The sequence below is a fragment of the Suricata suricatta genome, chromosome X, assembly GCF_006229205.1.
Source record: "Suricata suricatta isolate VVHF042 chromosome X, meerkat_22Aug2017_6uvM2_HiC, whole genome shotgun sequence".
Classification (NCBI taxonomy): domain Eukaryota; kingdom Metazoa; phylum Chordata; class Mammalia; order Carnivora; family Herpestidae; genus Suricata; species Suricata suricatta.
In genome coordinates, this window is record NC_043717.1 from 81960380 (window position 1) to 81974152 (window position 13773).

Consider the following 13773-nt stretch of genomic DNA (forward strand, 5'->3'; position numbering starts at 1 on the left):
AGAGTGCGGTCCTGTTCTTTATCCCCATAGAAATCGTGGTTTGTTCAGGGCAGGGACCTTGAGGGCTGAGAAGAAATCTGGCGGAAGAGTAGGAACAGAAGACCGCAGGGCATGGTCATTCTGTGGGCCACTCATCACGTGTTACCGCCCATCCTTAAGTGGCTCCGCCCCTTTGAGCCAGATGGCGTATACTTGACATTGTACCTTTGCAGCTTCCAAGTGCTCTCTATGAGTTTTCACTGAGAGACACCTTTGGTCATGCTTCTTGATTAATTCACTGTGCAGAAAGTGTTGCCTAAGCAATTCCATACAGACAGAAGGTAGATTAGCAGTTGCCAGGGACTTGGGGAGGAGAGAAAATGGGGAGTGGCTTCTAAGAGGTGTGGAGTTTCTTTTCGGCGTGATGAAAGAGTTCTGGAATTAGTAGCAGTCAGTGGATGCCCGGCTTTGTGAAATATACTAAAGATCATTGAATTTTGCCCTTCAAGCAGGTGAATTAATGAGAGCCAGGGGAGAGGGTGATGGGCACTGAGGAGGACACTTGTTGGGATGAGCACTGGGGGGTTGTGCATAAATGAAGAATCATGGGACTCTACCCCTGAAACCAAGAGCACACTGTATGTGCCACATGTTAGCTAACTTGACAATAAATTATTTTAAAAAATTAATACACAGATGAATCCTATGGTGTCCGAATTCTATCTCAAAAATTTCTAAGGGGAAAAATTCCCCCCACGAACAAGAAAGAGATTTTCCTATTTTCGGGACTGGAAGCCTTTTGTCACCTGTCCAGTTTTCAGTTAACTACTGTGACAGAGTCCTTTTGAATGGATCTTGCGCCCATGTTACTTTCCTGTGCTCTTTATAAAAGAAGAGCTCTGGGTAAACCATGTCTGAAGCCGAACTAGTAACGATCCTTTCTGGCATGTTTCAGAGTCTGAGAAAGCCATTTAGTCTATTTAGCGAAAGCAACATATTTGTCTTCTTTTAAGAATTAAAGCAGTTGCCAAATGAAACACGTGAATGAAAACATTCTAACCAGATTTGTGTTGACTTCTGTGTTCACAGTATAAACGCGCGTGCACACACACACACACACACACACACTCACACAAAGAATTTTAAAGAATCAGGAGGCAGGGGCTTGAAAAAGTGCTCTCCAGCCAACACCCTCTCTCGTACGCCAGAACTCGGTCCAGAGCAAGCTTTTTTTTTTAGAGCTGAGTTATAAACACTTGAAGCCCAGAGTAAATCTCTATAATGGAAATACTGACACTTCAACCTGAGGCACACAGATGGCATTGGCTCTTTTAGCTAGAACATGATGAATTCTTTAGTGGAAATCCAAGAGGCTTTTGTGAGTAGAACTGTTAAGTACAGAGACTGGGGGAAATCTCTCAATGGATTCAAGTTGGAAACACGATGCCCTGGCTACATTCTGCTACTGGATTTTCTTCCTTCTGTACTAAGGAAAACTGCCGAACTGAGTGCTGCCTTGTATGAATATGGACTGTAACCTTGGCTTGTGCCCTTGATTTTCTATAGTCCCCTATGGTAGGATTGCTGTCAGAAATTTTGGAACATGTTGATGGTGGTTCGAGATTGTCCCAGACACGAGGCTCTGTACTTCTGCTGAGAACGGATGAGAGGGATTGGAATCTTTCTTTAAAAAATAAGTCTACCGCAAATTATCCCCCAAAGGGTGAATTAGATAGCGGTCCTGATGCACTTGTAAAATTTCAAAGCATTTTCATATATTAGTTCTCTTTGGTCTCTCAGTAACCATGGGATGGAAAGATTATGTGTTGTTCCCAATTTACAGCCCAGGAAATTGAGTCAATATAAGTCGTTAGTGGCCCGCCCGGGATTAGGAAGCCACCCAAATGCATTCATTGTTCCTTCCCGAGTATTTGGACGCCCAACACCTGGACTCCCATATACGGACCCTGCCCCTGCCCCCGCCCCCGGAAACATCGCCACCCTGCCCTGCTCCCCAGCAGTCAGTGATTTGGGGAGCTAATTGCATTTGCGATTTCATTTCTCATGCTTGTTCGTTGTCTCGGCAGTTGGCTTTGCCTGGGTCCCTTTGCTGAAGGATGGTAGGGTCGTTACCTTGGAGCAGCAGCTGCCCGTCTCAGCCAACCTTCCTCCAGGCTACCTGAACGTGAATGATGCAGAATCAAGAAGGGTAGGAGAGAAACCGACTTTGCTGAAGTAGTCACAGCATGGTGTTTCAAAAGGACAATGCTGGGGGCACCTGGGTGGCCCAGTCTGTTGAGCCTCTGACTCTTGATTTTGGCTCAGACTTTGATCCTGGGGTCCTGGGCTTGAGCCCCATGTTGGGCTCTGCCCTGAACATGGAGTCTCCTTAAGATTCTCTCTCTTTCTCTCCTCTCTTTCTCGCTCTCCTGCCTTCCCTTCCCTCTCCCTCTGCCCCTCCCTGTATTCTAGTGGATAGCATTCTGCTTTTCATGTTTTTGAGAGAGAGAAAGACAGTGGGACAGAGTGAGCGAGCGCAGGGAGGGGCAGAGGGCTGGGGAAGAAAGAGAAGTCAGGAACATCCATGTAAAGCTTTGATAGCAGTTTGACACAGATTACCTCTTATCTGTTGAGTCTAAGAAGCTTTAAAAACTGGGGGCTTGTATTTTCAGCATCATCCTAAACAATTCCTTTAGTTACTAGTTCATTGTTATTCTAATTTATAAAAGTGCCAGTCTGCAAAAGATTGGAAATTCACAATGGCTTAGGACCATTTACTTTAAAGGCAGATTATTTTCTCCAGTAATTCCCTGTGTGTGAAACTAACACATTTGTTTCTGGGGGGAAGAAAGTTGAAATGCGCAAAGGTGCTATCTGTCCCTTACCTGTCCATTCCCACGTTACAGAACCCCTGTCTGTACTTTCTGTTCACAGCAATCTAATGTGGATATTAAGTGGGTAGATGGTGCAAAGCCTTTGTTGAAGATTAAAAGCCACTTAGAGTCTACCATTTATACTCAAGTAAGTTGCATCACGTGAATTTGATCAGTTTTCATGTTTGAATCTATTTCTTTTAAGTTTTTTGTTCGTTTGGTTGGTTTTTGTTTGTATGTTTGTATTTGTGTTTGATTTTAGTAATCCCTACCCCCAATGTGGGGCTTGAACTCCGGACCCCGAGGTCGAAAGTCGCATGCTCTTCTGACTGAACCAGCCAGGGGCTCCTGAACTCATTTCTTGTTTAAAATAGACTGCGTTTGATTCCTGCAGCCTCAGAGAAGTTGTGGCCTCAAAGACTATCTCATTAGCGACAACCTCATTCTTAATTGTAATAGCTCAAGTTGTATAATCCCTTCAAAATCCCATTAATGGATTCAAGCCTTACAAAGCTCTGAAGGGACAGTGGAGGCTATTATCACATTCTTTCAAAAAATAAATTTTAGTTTTTGGAACAGTTTGGGATTTACAGAAAAATAGTACGGATCGTACAGACAATCCGCATATACCCTGTGCCTAGTTCCCCGTTATTACCCTCTTACATTAATGAGTATGGCGTGGGGTCACAAGAGTGCCTCCGTGGCTCAGTGGGTTGAGTACCCGACTTTGGCTCAGGTCATGATCTTGTGGTTCAGGAGTTCGAGCCCCACATCAGGCTCACTGCTGACAGCCTGTCAGCTCTTTAAAGAGCCTGCTTTGGGTCCTCTGCCCCCCTCTCCCTGCCCCTCCCTTGCCGTGCTCTCCCAAAAATAAATAAATATTTTTAAAACATTAGTCTGGCACGTATGTTCTAATTAATGAACCAGTGATGATACATAACCATTGACTAAAGCTTGAATTTATTCAGATTTCCTTCATTTTTACCTATTGATTCTATCCAGGGTAGCATATTACATTTGGTTGTCACGTCTTCTTAGGCTTCTCTTGGCTGTGACAAGGTCTCTCAGACACTCCTTGTTTTTGATGGCCTCGTTGCTTTTCAGGAGTAGTGAAACTTTGTAGGATGTCTCTCTGTTGGAATTTGATGTTTTTCTCATAAAAAGACTGGAGTTGAACACAGAAATTTGTTTTGTTAAAAAAATTTTTTTAAACATTTTATTAATTTTTGAGAGACCGATAGAGACTGTGTGATCAGGGGAGAGTTAGAGAGAGAGAGAGGGAGACACAGAACCCGAAGACAGTCTCCAGGCTCTGAGCCATCAGCACAGAGCCCAATGCGGGGCTCAAACCCACGAACCGTGAGATCATGACATGAGCCGAAGTTAGACGCTTAACTGACTGAGCCACCCAGTCTCCCTAAATGCAGAAATTTGAAATCAGTGGATCGTGGATGACTAGTAATTTCCCCTTGGCCTTGGCATCCATGAAATTTCAATCGAATATCAGTTGGAGGGCTCAAGCACAGTTTGGAAATTCACCAATGGAGAAGATGAAGTCCATGTTCCTTGGAGTGACGTATAAGGTCCTTCTCGGTTCCCCCTTGCCCACTTCACCATTTCCTAGATGAAGAAACTGAAACCCGGTCAGGTTAGATGACTTACCCAAGGTCCCGCAGAAGAGACAGGTCGAAATCCAAATCTGATATTTCCACTTCCTGATCTAGTATGTGCTGCCTCCAAAGTCCGTATATAATATCTAGGTTCTGTGTAGGACGGATGGATACTTGCTGACCGAGTGTCATGGTCAGTTGGGCATTGAATGCCTGAGACTATTGTCTGGTAGCCATGCTGCTACCTTTTCTTCACCTGTCAGTCCAGACCTCTATTCTTTCTCATTTCATTAAAATCTAGCAGTAGCCTGGGCCGCCCAGGCGGCCCAGTCAGTCAAGGGTCTGACTCTTGATCTCTGCTCACATCTAGATCTCAGGGTCATGAGTTCAGCTACGTGTAGGACTCCACGCTGGGTGGGAAGCCTGTCTAAAATGTAGAAGCGGCCCAACCTGCCCGACTGCCCTCATCAGAAAGGGAATTAAATGACCATTTGGCTAGTTGTGCAAAGATTGTGGCCTGCCCGGTATGCGTAGGTACATGCTCCGTTGGCCCGGCTTCTGCTGCTTTTACATGATGGTCCAGGGGACCATGGGACATGGGCACATGTGTTGGGCACTGCAGCTGCCAAACATAGGCGTTAGAAGACCTGGATCGGGGGCGCCTGGGTGGCTCAGTCGGTTAAGCCTCCAACTTTGGCTCAGGTCACGATCTCGTGGTTTGTGAGTTCGAGCCCCATGTCAGGCTCTGTGCTGACAGCTCGAAGCCTGGAGCCTGTTTCGAATTCTGTGTCTCCCTTTCTCTCTGACCCTTTCTACTCACTCTCTGTCTCTCCAAAAAATAAATAAATGTTAAAAAAAAAAAGAAGAAGAAGACTGGATCGATTGGCTTGCAAGATGCAGATGGGGGAGGACGGAGCACCAAAGCGCCTGTGTTTGAGGGGTAATGAATCAGATTTCATATGGCTGTGACCATCTGTTTTTCAGGATCTGCATGTGCACAAATTCTTCCGACACTGCCAGCTGATTCAGTCGGGCTCCGTAGAAGTTCCAGGGGAGCTCATTAAATATTTAAAGGTAAATGGTTTGTTTTCCATGGCTTTCTCATTGCCATGTTTTGATGAGGGGGAAGGGGAATGAAACAAACACCCTAAAATCGTTGGGGTTGCGTGTCCCCAAGAGAACACATCCTGTAACGTGCTTTTCTCTCAGTTGCCGATTTGGAAGCAGACAGCAGACTTGCCACGTTAGGAAGAAACTGCTAACAGCCAGATTCTGTCAACATAGTTTTTGAAAATCTCATGAAAATGTTTACTTGGGTTCCATAAAGTGGTTTTCATGGGTCTTTTCTCTTCTTGCTGACTTCCCAGTAACGGTGGCAGCTATTGTGGGGAAAAGGGTCCGGAGACATGGAGGGCATCCCTTTTGCTGGGAATAAAAAGACCGGGGTCTCTGGGTAAAAGATTCTCAACAGGGTCAGGGAAAGAGCGAAAAACCCAGTTTCCACATGATGCATGGGAGAGAGTCTTAAGAAACACCATATTTATTTAAATGTACTCAGAACCCAAGGCTCTGTTTATTCCCTAACACGGTGGGACTTACTTGCACATCATGGGACCTCGCTGGGAGCGACCCTTCTTTCGGTTTCTACCGTAAACCTTTCATAGGAAGATTTCGTAGATCAGCCTTGGAAAGTCTGAGGTGTTTTTATTTTGTTTGTTTATTTTGAAATTTTAAAATGTTTGTTTGTTTATTTATTTATTTATTTATTTATTTATTTGGAGAGAGAGAGAGAGAGCAGGACAGGGACAGAGACAAAGGGACACAGAATCCCAAGCAGGCTCCACACCGGCAGCACAGACCCTGACTCGGGGCTCGAACCCACAAACGGTGAGATCATGACCTGAGCCAAAGTCGGACGCTCAAGCGACTAAGCCACCCAGGCGCCCCCAAAAACGTTTGTTTCTTTCAGAGAGATAGTATGACAAGGGATAACATGTATGGGTTCTGGAATCATGTCACCGATCTTGTGTCCCAGATCTGTCCCCTCTTAGCTCTGCGATTGACCATGGCCACAGTTACAGAACTACTCTAGGCCTTGGTTTCTTTATCTGTCACATGGGGGGTAACCTGTGATGGCAACTCGGAGGGTGGTCGTGAGGCTTCAGTGAGATAGCAAACGTACCACCTCGTAACCATTCAGTGTGCACTTATTTCTTGAGTGCCTTCTTTGTTCAGACATCATTCTGGGGTTTGGAATATAAGGGAAGAAAGCAAACACTGTCCCTGTTGTCAGGGAGCTTACTTTCTTGTGGGAGCAGATGGACAGGAAACAAGTAAGTGACCGTGTTCTATAGATATATATGTAATATCTTCATTCAGGTGGTAATAAATGCCACAAAGAAAACCCCGAACATAGAGTAATGGGGGGGGGTCTCTCTTATAGATAACGTGTCAGGGAAGATCTCTGGTACATTGACATTTGACAGAGACCTTAAGGAAATGAGAGCGTCAGCTGTGTGCACTTCGGGTGGAGAGCTGGGAACAGCAAGTGCAAAGACTCTGAGCAGCTTGCTTGGTGTGTTCAGGGAACAGCAGGACTTCCAGAGTGTGATGAGGAGTTTGAATTATACCTTAAATAGAGATGGGAAGCCTTGCAGGGCTTTGAACAGAGGAGTGACATAGCGTGATTTGGGTTTTTTTTTTTTTAATGTTTATTTTTGAGAAAGAGAGTGCGGGTGGGAAGGGGCAGAGAGAGAGGGAGACACAGAATCCGAAGCAGGCTCCTGCACAGGGCCCGACATGGGGCTGGAACCCACAGACCGCAGGATCGTGACCTAAGTCAAAGTCGGACTCTTAATGAACTGAGCCATCCAGGTGCCCCTGAGGCGGCTGTTATTCTTAATTATCATTAAGAAGTATGATTGTCATCCAACTTTCAAATCCTTTCCTTGGGTAATGTCTAGAATGCCAGCTCTACGTACGAATGCTTAGTCTGTTAAGATCTTTGGCTTTTCTTCCAGCAGGGAAGTTTTATAAAAGTTTTAGCAGAATGGAATGAAGCAGAGCATCATTTTCATCTACTGGTATTCTTAAAATGGAGAAAGAGAAATACACTCGTATTTGTGTTTTTAAGGGTGTGGAATTTCTGATATAAATGTAACCTGTGCCCGCCCTCTAGTGGCAGTGAGTGAAATGCCACATGATTACAGAAGGAGCCGAACTACTGTTTGGACCCTTTGCACTGAAAGGGAGTCTTGAGATTTTTGACAAGGAAATTGAAGCCCAAGTAGAGGGGATTTGCCTGTGGTCACTCAGCTGGTCAGTAACAGAGCTGAGCTGAGCCGGCGACACGTGGGTCTTAACTCCTGGTCTCGTGTTCTCTCTATCAAACCTTGCTATCTGTTGTCCCTGTAAGTGATCTTGCGTTAGCAATTCACCTAACATCTACTTATAGATGGAATATTTTCCCCGATGCTGCAAGGCTTGCAAAGAAGAATAACTGAGGGTCACTGCCCATGGGGATCTTAAGAGCATCCAGAGAGAAAGGACATACATAAGTGAACTGACAAAGAAGTCACCAGCACAAATGAGAGTCCAAAGCAAGATGTGATAGATCCCAAATGCGTGCTATAGGCTGGCATGCTGTGGGTTCAGGGAACTTAGGAACCACTGAAACAACAGGCCTCCCATCTTTATTGGCTCATTTTATTTACAAAGAAGTTTATTTTTGAGAGAGAGACAGAGTGCGAGTGGGGGAGGAGCATAGAGAGAGAGGGAGACACAGAATCCGAAGCAGGCTCCAGGCTCTGAGCTGTCAGAACAGAGCCCGACGTGGGACTTGGACTCCCGAGCTGCGAGGTTGTGACCTGAGCCGAAGTTGGACACTTAACCGACTGAGCCACCCAGGTGCCCCTATTGGTTCCTTATTTCATTCATTGATGCAGTCATTCACCAGATCTTTACTGAGCACCTCGTACGGTCAGATGTTGTGGAGGGCAACAATATAATGGGGAACAGTTCAGATTACATACCTGCTCTAGTTGGGGTAGAGAGTAGATGTGAATAATTTTCGATCAAGATGACTGCTGTGAGGCAAAGGGAACAGATTAACGGGGTCCGACAGGAGTGTGCTCTAGACGGGGCTGTCAGGGCGGGCTGTCTGAGGAGCTGATGCTTCAAGCGGAAAAGAAATCGAGAGGAAGACAGGCCTAGGTGATAATGCTGTGGCAAAGGAGAACGGATACTGCGGTGGGTGGAAACACCTCGCGGTGGCGTGTTTGAAGGACAGAAGAAAAGACGGTGTTGCTGGAAGACGGAGAGCAGCTGGGGGAGGGGCAGGTGGCATGGGAGGAGCTTGGAGAGGTCCGTGGGGCACATGTAGGCATGGGGGGCTCTTGACAGCCTTTTGTTCATGATGCCTTGTTTTTTTTGTAATGGGGGTGGGGGCCAAACACTCTAGTGCTGCTGCATTGAGAATAGATGACCGAGGAGCAATACTAGATCGGTTTTGCGTTGAATGCCTGTCTCTCTTTTCCTGATAGGATCCCACTTCCCCTTTAACTCTCCTCTTCTCTGAAGCTTTATTGGACATCCCTTGCCCATTTGAAGACTTCGTTTTCTTCCTTTGTGCATTTTGTATAGACCGCTGTTAGTCTATAGATTTTGTTCCAGGTCTTTACCGCCACCCGCCCCCCGACAACAGACTGTGACCTGCTTGATGGTGGGGACCAGGGTTGTTTTTGATGTGCTTGGCACTTGGAAGTTCATTCTGAATGTCTTTGTTGAATGAGTGGAATGAGCAGCTTCACCGAAGTAAGGATTTGAACTTGAACTTGGAAAGGTGGCTGGGGTGCAGCTAAAAACTGAACAAAAGCACCAAGGCAGGAGTGCCTGTGATCTACTCACAGAGCAACCAAGGTACCAGTTGGCCTTGTAAAGAGTGATGAGTACTAGGGCTAAAAAACAAAGGTTAGGTCTTAAGTAGTCTTGAACCCCAGGCCAAGGTTTCTCGGCCTTGGCAATATTGACACTTTGGACAGGTTCATTGCTGTACGTGGCTGTCCAGTGCACTGGTGGATGTTTAGCAGCATTGGTGGCCTCTGCCCCCTAGCTCCCCCGAGCTGTGACAACCCCAAATGGTTCCAGACATGCCAGGATGTCCCATTGGGTGGCAGAGTGGCCCCTGGTTGCCGAGCACTGCCCTAGGTAATGGGGAGGTATCACAGACGGGAGGTGGTCTCCTGTAACCCAGCGGGAGGGCAATGAATTTGGAAATGAGAGGTGGACGTGTGGGGAGTAAAGAGAACACTGCAGAGACCTGCGAGAAAATGATGAGACTGTTTTGGTTGTAGGTTAAGAGGGGTGATGGCAGTGAGGCTGGAAGACGAGGGAAAAGGAAGGAAAACCTGGAAGGCTAGGCCGTGGCTTCCTTGAGCTTGATCTCTTGCCCTGTACGTATAATGGAGGAGCATCTGCCCAGAGATCTAAGAGGTCACTGCTGCGATGTCACATGTACCGATGATCAGATCGTGTCGTGAGCAGGGATGGTGAGGATGGCGATAGATGGAGCAAAAGTCAGGCGGCCTGGGAAAGAGAAAGAGTGAGTTCCTTAGGTACAGAGGCTGGTCTCCTGCATCTCTGTATTTCCCAAAGCGCGAAACCTTGACTGGATGTCAAAGGTGCCCAGTGAGACTTGTTTTCACCTTTTGGTTGGCTGGCTGATTAAATGATTGAGTGAACGCCTGCGTGAATGAAGGAACGCGGAGAGAAGGGAAGGAAGGAGAAAGAAATTTTACAGATTCCACTGCTTCTGTTGTTTCTACATCTATACGAACACGTTGCTGCTTTTTGCTATTAACACACCTACCACTAGAGACAGGGTGCTAGAACTTGGAAGAAATGTACTTAGGAAGGTGTCTGAATGTAGGCTGTTTCATGGGTGGGGTCAGTGGAGAGTCGGTTCTATCGAAAAGTGCACTGTATTGAATCCCGCTTCTCAGCAGCGTCTTTATTCCAAAACCCGTTTATCCCAGATACACGTTTTTATCTTCAGTAAACAAAGTATTTAGGGGCGCCTGGGTGGCTCAGTTGGTTGAGCCTCCGACTTTGACTCAGGTCATGATCTCACATTCGTGGGTTCGAGCCCCACATCGGGCTCTGTGCTGACAGCTCAGAGCCTGGAGCCTGATTCGGATTCTGTGTCTCCCTCTCTCTCCGTCCCTCCCCCGCTCATGCTCTGTCTCTGTCTCAAAAATAAATAAAACATTTAAAAATTAAAAAAAAACCAAAGTATTTAATACGAAATAAACTAACAAAATCTGAGTGCCAAAATAGAGATGTGGATAAAGGAATTAACCAAAGTGCCCTGTCTTATGAAGCCCAGGTTTGAGTGAGCTTATATTCTAGTGAGTATCTGTCTCCTGAATTATTTGTTGTTTCCCATTTACAAGTTCTATTCCCGTTCGTTTCTGTAACTAACAATGACTTGTTTTAGTGCTTGCATGCCATGGAGATCCACGTCATGATCCAGTTTCTGCCTGTAATTCTGATGCAACTCTTCCAAGTTCTCACAAACATGACCCACGAAGATGACATTCCGATCAACTGTACCATGTGAGTCTCGGCGTTATGATACGACGCAGCAACTTTGGTTTCTTTTTGTGTGTCTGCATTTTAAATACAAATGTACCTTCTGCATGAGAACCCAAAAGCAGAACGCTAATATCCATTTTCTCTTGTTTCATGCTTCTCAGACTGGGGGTCCTTGTATCCCCAGGGATAGATGGTACCAGAAACCATAGGAGAAACTGACTGTGATTTCCTCGACCAGGGGTTCTAAAACTTTACTGCACATTAGAATCACCCAGGGAGCTTTTCAAGATATGTGGAACCAGACCACATTTCATACCAAGGAGACCAGAATATCGAGGGGTGGAACTCAGCATCAGCTTTTTGTTTTTTTAAAGTTTTCCAGGTGATTCCATAATGCAACAGAGTTTGAGAACCATTGCCCTAGACCAGTGTTGTCTGATGGAACTTTCTCCAGACATGGAATTGTTCTCCACGTGTGCTGTCCAGTATGGTAGCCATTAGCCACATTTTGCTACCCAGCACTTGACATGTAGCTGGTATAACTGAGGAACTGATTTTCTTTTTAATTTAAATTTTAATTAACATGCCGCGCAGTATTGGTTTCATGCCCGTCGCCTGAATTCTACTCCTGAAACCAATACTGCGCGGCATGTTAACTAAAATTTAAATTAAAAAGAAAATCAGTTCCTCAGTTATACCAGCTACATGTCAAGTGCTGGGTAGCAAAATGTGGCTAATGGCTACCATACTGGACAGCACACGTGGAGAACAATACAACAATTGGCCCATCTCCCATCCCCGCTCCCTCCATCAACCCTCAGTTTGTTCTCTGTATTTAGTAAGAGTCTCTTATGCCTTCTCTCCTCTTCCCTTGCCCCTTCCCCTATGTTCATCTGTTTGAGGAACTGAATTTTTAACTGTAGTTCATTTTAATTAAATAGTCACCAATGGCTAGTGGCTCTCGTGTTGGACAGAGTCTCCCTGAACCATGAATTTTTACTCAAAAGGATAAGGGAGTATTTGTTTTATAGAAACTAACAAGGAACTCTGGTAGAGTCGAATGGAAAATGCACTGAATTTTGAAACTAAAATAGGATAATACAGAAAACATCGAGAGCTCGGTGCTGGATGTTTCGGGGTTTGCTGCTGCTGCTGTTGCCATGACCTGTCCCAGCGGGTCCTCAGCTACCGTTCGCTCTGCTGTCGGGGACAGTTTGCTGAAAAATTTCAGAAGCGTTATTCTAGTCCAGCGGTTGTCTCATTTGGCTCCCGTACCATCAGTTTCACCTGGCAGCCGAGGAGAAAACAAAACACAAACAGACAAAATCCCTCATCATTGAACGTCACCCCAGAACTAAAAAGTCAGAAACCCTGCCAGAGGCGCCAAGCAATGTGTCCTCCACGTGATTCTGATGCACGATAAAGTTCGAGAACCACTGTAGTGTTGTATATGAATTCTGTATTTACTTGGCATCCCCGGTCCTGTCATTATACCTGTCCGGTCTCTCTCCTTCCTTTCTCGCCATCCGTTGCCATGCTTTCCATTTTCTCTTTCTCTTCCTTTCCTTTGACTCGCTGGGGGGCGGGGGGGGGGGGGTTTCAGTATTTACATCACCCGAAGTCTTTTCCTATATCATAGCCACGACCATATTTGAAACGTGTGCAAAACAGAGTTGAGGCATTTGGGTTGCCAACACTGGTGTTTTGACCCGGGAAATGTTGTGCAAGGCCCTGAGCAAGTTAGCTGCTGAGATCTTGGTTGGGCTATCTTAGGATATCTTCTGCAATCCCCTGGCTTTGAATTCTTCAGGCGCCATGGAGGGTGTTTGGGGGGCTAGACACCCCAACTGTGGTAATTCATTGTAGCCTGACATGCTGTTGTCTCTGACTGTGTTTACAGGGTTCTCTTACATATCGTTTCCAAGTGCCATGAAGAAGGCTTGGATAATTATTTAAGATCTTTCGTCAAGGTTTGTGGAGTCCGCTTTCTCTGGGGGCCCTTATTTTATGCGAGGATTTTGACTTAGGGCTACATTTTCTTTCGTTTGTAGTATAGCTTCCGACCTGAAAAACCGAACGCCCCTCAGGCCCAGCTGATACATGAAACTCTGGCCACGACAATGATCGCAGTGTTGAAACAGTCTGCTGACTTTCTTTCGATCAATAAGCTGCTGAAGGTACGGAGGCAGGGTGCAGCGGGGGGCAGAGGCAATCCCAGATGGACCTGTTTGCCACCTTCCTGTTTCGGTTCTAGTCTTTTCGTCATTTGCTCATGTGACCCTCCCATCCCCTTTTTTTTAATGGTTTTTTTAAAAATTTCTTTTTAACATTTATTTATTTTTGAGAGACAGAGATAGATCATGAGCAGGGGAGGGGCAGAGAGAGAGGGAGATACAGAATCCGAAGCAGGCTCCAGGCTCTGAGCTAGCTGTCAGCACAGAGCCCGATGAGGGACTCGAACCCACGAACTGTGAGATTGTGATCTGAGCCGAAGTCAGACGCTTAACTGACTAAGCCACCTAGGCGCCCTGAATAATGTTTTACTGTATGTATAGGCTACGATTTCTTTATCCACTCAGGCACCTCCTTGTTTGTTTATTTTTGAGAGAGAGAGAGAGAGAGAGAGAGAGCGCAGGGGAGGGGGCAGACAGAGAGAGAGCGACATAGAGAACCCAAGCAGGTTCCATCCACACTATCAGCCCAGAGTCTGATATGGGGCT

At 46.0% G+C, this 13773-nt stretch overlaps 1 protein-coding gene across 5 annotated transcripts in view; it reads left to right on the plus strand.

The window, feature by feature from the left end:
- DOCK11 (dedicator of cytokinesis 11) overlaps window positions 1–13773 on the plus strand; it is a 203363-nt gene that overhangs the window by 105234 nt on the left and 84356 nt on the right. For all 5 annotated transcript variants that reach the window (XM_029930644.1, XM_029930646.1, XM_029930645.1 and 2 more), the window contains exons 21-26: window positions 2067–2188; window positions 2914–3000; window positions 5447–5536; window positions 10956–11074; window positions 12954–13023; window positions 13105–13230. In XM_029930644.1, the coding sequence (XP_029786504.1) occupies window positions 2067–2188; window positions 2914–3000; window positions 5447–5536; window positions 10956–11074; window positions 12954–13023; window positions 13105–13230 (614 nt within the window). The remainder of the gene's footprint in view (window positions 1–2066; window positions 2189–2913; window positions 3001–5446; window positions 5537–10955; window positions 11075–12953; window positions 13024–13104; window positions 13231–13773) is intronic.